At 40.9% G+C, this 10,216-nt stretch overlaps 1 protein-coding gene across 2 annotated transcripts; it reads left to right on the top strand.

The window, feature by feature from the left end:
* Positions 1–2,917: 2,917 nt before the first annotated feature.
* On the top strand, positions 2,918–9,860 carry LOC121813191 (protein asteroid homolog 1-like). 2 transcript variants are annotated; one of them, XM_042216772.1, is made up of 5 exons: positions 2,918–4,176; positions 4,281–4,485; positions 8,709–8,768; positions 9,464–9,629; positions 9,710–9,860. In XM_042216772.1, exons 1-5 carry the CDS (start codon positions 2,965–2,967, stop codon positions 9,858–9,860), a joined length of 1,794 nt encoding a protein of 597 aa, XP_042072706.1. In that variant the 5' UTR covers positions 2,918–2,964. The 2 variants fall into 2 exon arrangements, with proteins under 2 accessions (XP_042072706.1, XP_042072707.1); XM_042216773.1 differs by lacking the exon at positions 8,709–8,768.
* Positions 9,861–10,216: the final 356 nt, after the last annotated feature.

Raw genomic sequence — 10,216 nt, 5'->3', positions numbered from 1 at the left:
CCAGAGTTTTCGTTAACTCAGGGTTTACTTACTCAGAGTTTGCACTAAACCGGCTTCCTGAAACAGGGCCCAGGACTCTGGATGTAACACAAGGAACATAAGGTAGGCACACTGACAAAACCTAAGGCCTGGAAAATCTTTAAATTACCAAAGAATAACTAAGAATACTAGAAATACGAAAGACAAAGCCATGACAAACCACTAAATCATATAGATATAAGAAAACAAAACATAAACACAGAGTCACCAGACTCCGGACCATGACACTGCAGGTGTCTGTATGTTGCTTCAGCATCTAGCTAGCTCTACTGAAGATGAGATAAAAATAAAGACAATAAAAACATAAAAGGAGTAAAATATTTTTAAGTGGCAGGTAATTTCAAACGCAATGTTTCTATCAGCTTAACAAATGCACAAACTGTGTGCTAGCTAAATGTCCAGCTGCTGTATTTCACAGGCAGGTGATATTTATAGGTAAGGACTGCTCATTTAAAGCTTACATGTAAGTCCTCATGATTTTAAATCACACATTGGGTCTGTACATGTGACATTGTGCTTTTTTATATTGTGAAACCTGCTGCTAAACAAACGGAGGTAAACTGTGTTAAAGGTTATATGAACATCCTCTGCAGGTTAGTGCAGGTTAACAGGTTAGTTTGCTGTACTGTGATGGATTCAAAGTAAAGAACAGTGTGTGACTGGTGCACAGTGTCTGTGGTTTCATGGTAGGTTACATCAAGTGTAGCAGAGATTCAGATGACTTTTAGATGATGATCCTGAGATTCATTCACTGAATTCCACCTTCATACCAGCTTTACAGAGTCTAATATAAACACAGCATAAACAGTATATTAGGGGTATTCAACTAAAATTTAAAGAGGTCGAAAAAAAAAGAGAGAAATTTCCCTCAAAAGTGTTGGAAATGCATACAACATGATCCACAAGCGTAAAATAATATTTACAGATGTGTACAATGATTTGTGTGGAACTTTTGAGGACTCATGTGCGTGCTTCAAACCACACAGAAATAAGAATCAATCTGAACACACAAGACTATTTTACAAATGCATAAATCCAAACCCGTGTAAATACTGATCATTAACAAACAGTTGATTAAGTTTAGCTTCATGAATCTGATAATTTTATCTTTCAAAAACCTTGCTGGGAGCATAAGTGTCCACTTTATTTGAAATAAGTAAAAAGAATAAACAAACAAAACAAAACAAATAGACACAGGTACACAGTTGAAGCCCAGAAGTCCCAGTTTTACACTGGGACTTGAACATAGCTACATAGCTTACACTTGTCGATCTGTGTGAACCCCACGTGGGCATGTGATATGATCTGTGTGTACCAGGTGACTGGTGCACACGTATTTGAGGTTTTGTGAGTGAGTGAGGGAGATGTTACGTGTAGTTTCAAACATTTGGGTGCAAATTTCTCTCCATATTTAATCAACTCCCCACTTTTTTGCTCAGTGAATGAATTGAGCTTTAGCTTATTCTGACAGCATTTTAAATCTGGGCTTGAATGGAGTCAGGGTCATCCTTATACACATGTGGGGTGCTCATTGATGAGCTGGGATCGGTATTTAGTTTTGATAAAGTTCACTGTGGAGTGGAGCCAAACATGGTCAAGATGCACAGAGCTACTTTCCTCCTACCTGAGAAACCTGTCTCAGTGGCAGGATCAGTTCTTACAAACTGCTCTTTCAAGTCCACATCAGCTCAGAGAAAAGAAGAAATAGATAAGCAACAAACAGTGCTGTGGACAGTGAAAAGCAATAGGTTGATGCTGGGCCTCTCCAGATGCAGCTGGTGACAGAGACTATCTTTGTTCTTCTTTCTACCGCTTTCATGTGTAACTTACTAACTCAGCTGTTGGTTTTGCAGCCTTGGTGGTTCCTGGGTTATTCTTAATCTTTTAGAGTATGTAATCTTCTGACCACATCTGTACAGTGTTTTCCTCTGCTTACTTTCTACATAACAGATGTTCAAGGTGATTACATTAATTGAAATAAACTTTTTATTATTATGCATTAATATTATATTAATATGGCATTTGTAACAAGTATCTCTACTTCTACTTAGGTGACAAATGACTCTAGTTGTTTCACCTCTGATTAGAAACCTAAAAATGTGAATACAAACACACTGCAGTGATTTGCAGTTATTCAAAGCTCATGAGTCAAGATATGAAATGTTGAAATCTTTTGTAAATGTGTTTTACTTCAGTGCAATGCCTGCTCCTCACATAGTCTCCAACAATATCAGGTTTTCTCACAATAATCCGATGACAGTCTGAGGTAATGATTCTCTCTAGCTTACAAACACTGTTTTCACTCTGTTATTTAAAAGTATGGGTGAATGCTCTAATGAGTCAATCAATTCATTGTTTCACAGAAAGCCAGTGGACCTGAGTTTGGACTGTTTGTAGTAAAGAAAGGAGAACATGGACTGAATAGGCAGTGTTACAGTGATCAACCCGAGAGGTGGTAAAATCGTGCCTTTCTTTAGCAGTGGCTCTCAATTTGAAAAGCTCCTCTTCACAACATGGTTCATTACTGAATTTAAATACTGATTTTTTAAACACCAGTTGGGACATGTGTTGATAATAAAACCTTTTTTAACCTTTATTAGTTTGGGACTAATAAAGGTTTATCATATCATTTTCTTATCTTAAAGAACTAAGTATCTTTGATATATTAACAGAGCTGGAAAGTTAATGAAACACATTTCATTTTGCACCACATAGTGAAATAAAACTGAAAGCCACAACATGAAGATGAAAGAAATGAAACCAAAAGAGTAACATAGGTATGCTAGATTAGTCAGAGCAGGTGTGACTGGATCTGTCAGTGTGGGCGTGTACCTGTACGATGTTCTAGTAGGTGTATAAATATCTGCAGACACAGAGGCATTAGCACAATAACCACCGCTCACCTTCACCACACTTTAAGGAATAATGGGAATTTTAAAGTTAGAAGACTTGATAGATCAGATACCTTCTCTCTGTGAGGAGGTTAACATAGAAAAAACAGGTCTCATCATTGATGGTGCAGCTCTGTACTATTTATTGTATTATTACTCTGATCTGAAGCTGGACCAGCGCTGTGGAGGAGATTATCCTGGATTTAAAGATGAGGTCTGTAACTTCTTTAAGACTCTGCAGGACTGTGAAGTCACTCCGTACGTTTTCCTGGATGGAGGCTCAGGATCTGACAAGCGTGAACATCTTGTGTCTCATCTAAAAAAAAAACTGGAAAAAGCAAAGACAGTAGCAGAGATTGAGCTTGGCTGCACTGTACGAAAAAGATACAGGCCTAACGTCTTACCACCTCTGGTCAGAGATGTCTTCATAGAAATCTTGAAGGAGAAAGGCATAGAGTTTAAACAGTGTTTAGGAGAGGCAGACCCTGAGATTTTTTCTGCTGCAAATCAGAAACAATGTGCTGTGCTGTCCATTGACACAGATTTCTGCATCTATGATGTGAACAAAGGTTTCCTTCATCTTAAACACTTTGAGTGGAAAAGAAAGAAGGATGGAAAAATTCCTGCTAAGCTCTACACACGTTCAAATTTTTGTGAGCATTTTAAATTGGACCCTGCTCTCATGCCAGTCTTTGCTTCAATAGCAGGAAATGATTGTTCAAGATTAGGTAAAGAAATATTTGCAAATGAATCATCTTCACCTGGCCAAAACGACATCAAACGACTGTATGGTATGCTCACATTTTTAAGCAAATTGAAGCTGGACAGCTGTAACGATTCAGTGAAGAGAGAACACGCTCTGCAAAATGCTGTAAATCACGTTCGTGAGATCGAGGACAGATCTTTCAAACTCTCCATTCAAAAATATGTTGAACCAACAAAGACTGATTCTGAGCTGCCTTTATGGGTTCTTCAAAAAATTGAGCGTGGAGAACTCACCACTTTCGTCATAAATATTGTGGATCAGAAGACAATGATCCTGCCTGCTCTTGTGGAGGACTTTTCACAGCCAAGCAGTTACACAGCTGCTTACCCCATCAGACAGTACTTCTATGGACTGTTAACTGGAGGTCAGATGTGCACTGAATATGACAGGGATAGAGAAGAGATCAAAGATAAGCGTGTCCCATCAATACTCCTCAGCAGTGATGAACAGAAACAACTGGAACTAGAGCATCTGCATGAGGTACTGATGTTAATCAATAAATGTGTTTAATTACTCTGACAGGCCATAAACGTGTTTCCGTGGTACATGTGAGCATCTTGTCTGTGTGGTACCTCTCTGTGCAGGCTCCTGAAGATTTGCGTCGCAGGGTGTTTGAAGAAGCTCTGCAGGTTCAGACTTCAGCCTTAGAAAACATCCCCGACCAGCTGAAGCTGCCAGTCTGTGTGACTGTTTTCTGGTTCAAGAGGCTACAACACCACCCAAAACCTGAAACTGTCCACTGCCTCCACGCCCTCCTGCTGGGGTTTATGTATCACCATGACAGTCCAGGTAAGTCTCACTGGGTAACATGGTATATATTTCCCAGATAATGGATAGAAAATATACTGTACTACAGGGTGGGCCATCCAGTATCCGTAGTTTCAGGTGCTGCACATCTCGTATCTTCACACCATAGACAATTGCCTTCAGATGACCCCAAAGATAAAAGTCTAAGGGGGTCAGATCGGAGACCTTGGGGGCCATTCAACTGGCCCACGACGACCAATCCACTTTCCAGGAAACTGTTCATCTAGGAATGCTCGGACCTGGCACCCATAATGTGGTGGTGCACCATCTTGCTGGAAAAACTCAGGGAACGTGCCAGCTTACCCCCCCCCCCCCCCCGCCCCAGTGCATAAAGAGGGAAACACATCATCATGTAGCAATTTCAAATATCCAGTGGCCTTGAGTGTTTCCATTGATGAAGAATGGACCCACTATCGTTGTACCCCATATACCACACCAAACCATCACTTTTGTTGTTCCAACAGTCTTGGAGGGATCCATCCAATGTGGGTTAGTGTCAGACCAATAGCGGTGGTTTTGTTTGTTAACTTCACCATTCACATAAAAGTTTGCCTATCACTACAATCTTCTGCGTGAACTGAGGGTCCTGTTCCAATTTTTGTTTTGCCCATTCTGCAAATTCTGTGCGCCGATCTGGGTCATCCTCGTTGAGATGCTGCAGTAGCTGGAGTTTGTAAGGGTGCCATTTGTGAGTAGCTAATATCCGCCGAAGGGATGTTCGACTAATGCCACTCTCCAGTGACATGCGGCGAGTGCTACGCTGTGGGCTCTTGCTGAATGAAGCTAGGACAGCCACTGATGTTTCTTCATTAGTGACAGTTTTCTTGCGTCCACATTTTGGCAAATCCAACACTGAACCAGTTTCACGAAACTTAGCAAGCAGTTTGCTACTGTAGCATGGGAGATGGGTGGTCTCGTAGGGTGTCTTGCATTGAAATCTGCTGCAATGACCCGGTTACTGCGTTCACCAGATATCAACACAATTTCGATCCGCTCCTCACGTGTTAACCTCTTCGACATGTCAATGGCTGTGAACAAAGAGAAACTTGTAAATAACTCATGAAAGAATAAAGTTACGTTGAAACCAAGCACACCATTGTTTTTCTTGTGACATTACCAATAAGTTTGATGTGTCACATGGCCCTCTTCCTATTGAAAAAACAAAAGTTGTATCCAAGATGGCCGACTTCTAAATGGCCACCATGGTCACCACCCATCTTGAGGAGTTTGCCCCCTCACATATACTAATGTGCCACAAACAGGACTTTAATATCACCAACCATTCCCATGTTATTACAGTGTATCCATATAAATGGCCCACCCTGTACTAAAAGTAGTCACTCACCCATCCAAATCATTGAGTTTAGGTGTTCCAATGACTCTCGTGGTCTAGGGTGTATGAACTCAAGCTCCTAGGAATGCAGACTGCTCCTACAAACATGAGTAAAAGAATGCTTCGCTCTCAGGAGCTCAGTGAATTCCAGTATGGTACCACGCAACCTGTGTAACAAGTACAGTCGTGAAATTTCCTGCCTACCAAGGCTATGTCCACATGCACACAGGTACTTTTGTAAACAAGATTTTCAGTTTTCGTTAAAAAAAAAAATCCGGACCACACGTGCAGTTTTGAAAAAATATATCTGTCCACATGTAAAGGCAAAAAACAAATCAAATGCTGTCAAGAACATGCAAAAAAATAAAATAAATAAAAAGGTGGCAAAATAATCCTAACCATGTTGGCCAGTTAAGCACAAACAAAGATGGCACATAAAAGCAGAAAGGAGTCCTATGTGTGGAGAGACAGTGAGGTGGAATTATTCCTCAATATCACGCTGGAATATAAAACAGCAAGAACACACGAAAACACGAACTGGGAGACTTGCCAGGGCCTTTGCAATGCTCCAAACCATGCTTTCAGTCTGTAAAAACAAATTCAATGAGCTCAACTTAAGCATAGTCCAAAATAATGTTCGTGAGCAGTGCTTCCCACGGTTGCGTATTCTTTCTTTAGGTAAGGAAGCCATGGGTATGCTGGATCCTCAATAAGGAAAACTGGAATTGCCTCTTTATGTTCCACAGTTCATGCCATTTTTCAAATGTGTGTTCAGCATAGAATTTGCAAAAATATGGGTTTTGTTACACTGCCTTGCCAACGCAACATCAATAAATTAATACCTTTAGTCACAGGTGGCTTGTATTTTCAGAGAAAACCTCCCCTTCCTGTTAACATGGTCCAAGAATTCATGGATGGTTGCTTTATTTCCACATGGGTCCCATCCACAAGGACCAATACACTGAGGAATTCCATAGGCTCGGTAAAACCCTGCTACAAGTTCCTCTACTTTGGACCTTGCATGGTAACTGTATAAACACAGGGCCCAAGTGAACAGTAACTGCCGTACAATACTTGTCTTACAATTTTCAGACACCACTTGCCTTATAGTACCGAAAGCGTTTGCAGTCTTGCATAACCTCCCCTCATCAGCTAAATAATGAAGTGTGCATGTCAACTTTTTTTTACAACACTGAAGGCAACTCATTTTGGTTGTTTGGGCTTCAATGTGCAGACGAAGTAGCTCACAAAGAGCCAAAAGTGAAGTCCTCAACATGCAAAAATTCTCTCGCCATTTTTCTGGAAGTACCTCCGTGCTTTCAAAGTTGTCTATCAAGAGGTGGTTCGACCCAGTCTTCGTCCGAAACAGACGGCTTTGGCGTTGGGATTTGGGTTGTGAGAGCATATGTGTTGAATGTAGAAGCCACAGAAGTAGAAGTTCACTCTGACGCCTCAGTCTTTCTAAATGGAGGGAAAGTAACTCCGTGTGTGTGTATATAAGCGTGAAAAAACTGCAACAGTATTTTGTCTATATCTGCCATTGTAGAAATTTATCTCATGTAAACAAAGCGTGAAGTCAAAAATGGCGCACACCTTTGACGTTGGTTGACTAAATCTCAGTTTTCCTCGTCCACACGTAAATGCAAAGAGTTTTAAAAAATCGCAGTTTTCAATGATCCAAAACACTGTTTACGTGTGGACAAAAGGCCCAAACGCATAGAAAAGGCTGCATTTTCAAAACTACCCGTGTACGTGTGGACGTAGCCTAAAATTCCAGAGTCAGCTATTAGTGGCAGTATAACAAAGTGGGAGCGATAGGGAATGACAGCAACTCACAAAGTAGTAGGCCATGTAAAATTACAGAGTAAGCAGAAGCATTGTGCTCAGAGGTCACCAACTTTGTGCAGACAGTCACTAAGACAGACAGTCACACTTCGCGTGGCATTCAGATTAGCTCAAGAACAGTGCGTAGAGAGCCCTGTGTAAAGGGTTTCTATGGCGACTAACTGTATCCAAGCTTTGCATCACCAACCACAATGCAAAGAGTGGGATGCAATGATGTAAAGCAAGCTGCCACTGGACTCTAGAGCAGTGGAGACATGTTATCTAAAGTGATGAACCACACTTCTCTGTCTGGATATCCGACTGATGAGTCTGTTCTTGATGGTGGTCAGGACAACAGTACTCGTCTGACTGCAATGTGCCAAGAGTAAAGTTTGGTGGAGAGGGGATTATGGTGTGGGATTGTTTTTCAGGAGCTGGTCTCATCCCCTTAGTTCCAGTGAAAGGAACTTTTAATGCTTCAGCATACCAATACATTTTGGCCAACTGTGTGGGAACAGTTTGGGGACAACCCCTTCCTGTTCCAACATCGCTGCACATAACTGCACAAAGTAGGTCCATAAAGACATGGATGAGTAGGTTTGATGTGGACAAACTTGACTGACCTGCACAGAGTCCTGACCTCAACCTGACAGAACAACTGTGGGATGATTTACAGTTGAGAGTGCGAGCAAGGCCTACTCGTCCAACATCAGTGACCTTACAATTGTTTTTTTATGGAAGAATGGTTAAGAAAAAAACAATATAATGGAGGCTTTCTGATGGCACTTATAAAATTGTGTTGTCCGTCCTACACTGGACGTCACTGCTTATTTATTCTATCTAAGTAATTGCGAATGTGCACCATGAGGGATATCTTTCCCCATGGAAGAAGAATAAAAGGTATTAGAAATGAAAAGAAGGAAATCAAGAAAAGCAAAATGAGGGAAGTTAACTGTTATACAATTTAAAATAAAATCTGGTTTAGCTATCAGCTGTCACTGAAAACAATGAAAAAGTGTCACATGTGAAAGATGTTCCTTCATTTCAGAAGCTAACAGAGAGGTTGAAGCAGCATCGACAGCCTCCTCTCCAAATGATGGGAAACAAGGTGAGCTCATATAGCAGAGACCTTAAGTTATAAACAGTTGTATCAACACCCTAAGTACAAGTTTCAAAACTTTAAACTTTCTCAGTTACAAAGATAAGTATATTATTTACAGTTATTCTGGTGTGTCTTGATGAGCTGCTTTGACCCCTGTTGAGTTTCAACACCAAACAGGTCAAAAACAGTCTGAGGCTCTAAGCAGGTTAACAGGGGACCAGGCTAGAAGGAGATTGTGAGCATGACAGAGGATGACAGTGGCAAAAACATGTTTCTGGTGAAATGTTGTTAGTTGTCTTTAGTGTTACAAGTGTAATCAGAGTTTTCAATGTTTCAAGATACACAAAATAAAACTTATTTAACCAAAAAATATTTGTAGATTATAAAGTGTTGGGAAATCAATGTGAAAACTGTGCAGACATGGACATCGTGGACTGTTAATAAATGTAGAATATGAATCACTACTGGCTACACTGAAAGGAAGAGGGCCCACAGAGGCGACTCATGCCCTTGCATGTCACAGCAGGTTAAGACTGTAATCAGACTTCCTGTAGTCAGACTTCCTGTAGTCAGACTTCCTGTAGTCAGAGTTTGTGTGACAGCAGCAGCACTGATGCTTCCACATCAGCCTGAACAAGAAGACAAACTGCTGCTGGTCTCTGGTTCTGTGTCACTGAAACTTTGTCTTATTTTGTCTGTAGAGGACGAGTTTGAGAGGAAGATGAAAACTTTAAAGGATGCAGCTATCAGGAGGAAATGGCAGCCCCGTGTGGCTCATGCTTTCAGCCAATGGCAGTGCTGCATGAGGCAGAGCCTCCACCTGAACCAGCTGCTGTGTTCCCCTCTACCAGAACCTCAGTGTGCCCGGTAAACACCAGACCAATGATGCGCTCCACAGATGTTTAACACACTTCATCAACTTTAACTGAGATTTTCTGCTTTGTCAGGCTTTACTGTGGACCTCTCCTTCATCGGCTGGCAGATGAAGACACGATTGAAGAAGTACAGAAAACACTGAGAGGAGAAAAGAAGGAATTGTATGAGAACCTAAAGACTGTTGTAATCCATATTCTGGAGAGGGATCCTCTCAGTCCTTGATGAGTGAGTTTTTACAGTAGACGTTAAGAACACAGAGAAATGAAGTGATGCAGGTTTAAGAGATTAATGGCTTCCTTTTATTTTTGGATAAACATGATGACGTTTTTAAAACTTAAAGTAATGCAGAAATAAAACACAATCCTGCCTCAACATTTAATACAGCAAGAAGAAAAGAACAAAATCAGGGAAATAAAGAGCTGTCAGTTTGGTTTGTTTTACTTTTTTCAGTCAGGTGATTGAGCTGCACTAACGCAAATATAGTTTATGAGCAGCAGGAAACTGAAGAAAACAGGAACATGGATGCCAGTCAGGTGTTTAATGAGCAGCTCAGAGAGGAAAGGAGGAGCCTTTCAAGA

This window comes from Haplochromis burtoni, unplaced genomic scaffold (assembly GCF_018398535.1).
Source record: "Haplochromis burtoni strain Fernald_Lab_line unplaced genomic scaffold, NCSU_Asbu1 Contig_1252, whole genome shotgun sequence".
Classification (NCBI taxonomy): domain Eukaryota; kingdom Metazoa; phylum Chordata; class Actinopteri; order Cichliformes; family Cichlidae; genus Haplochromis; species Haplochromis burtoni.
Note: the sequence above shows the minus strand (reverse complement) of the source record. Positions and strands in the feature narration are given on the sequence as shown.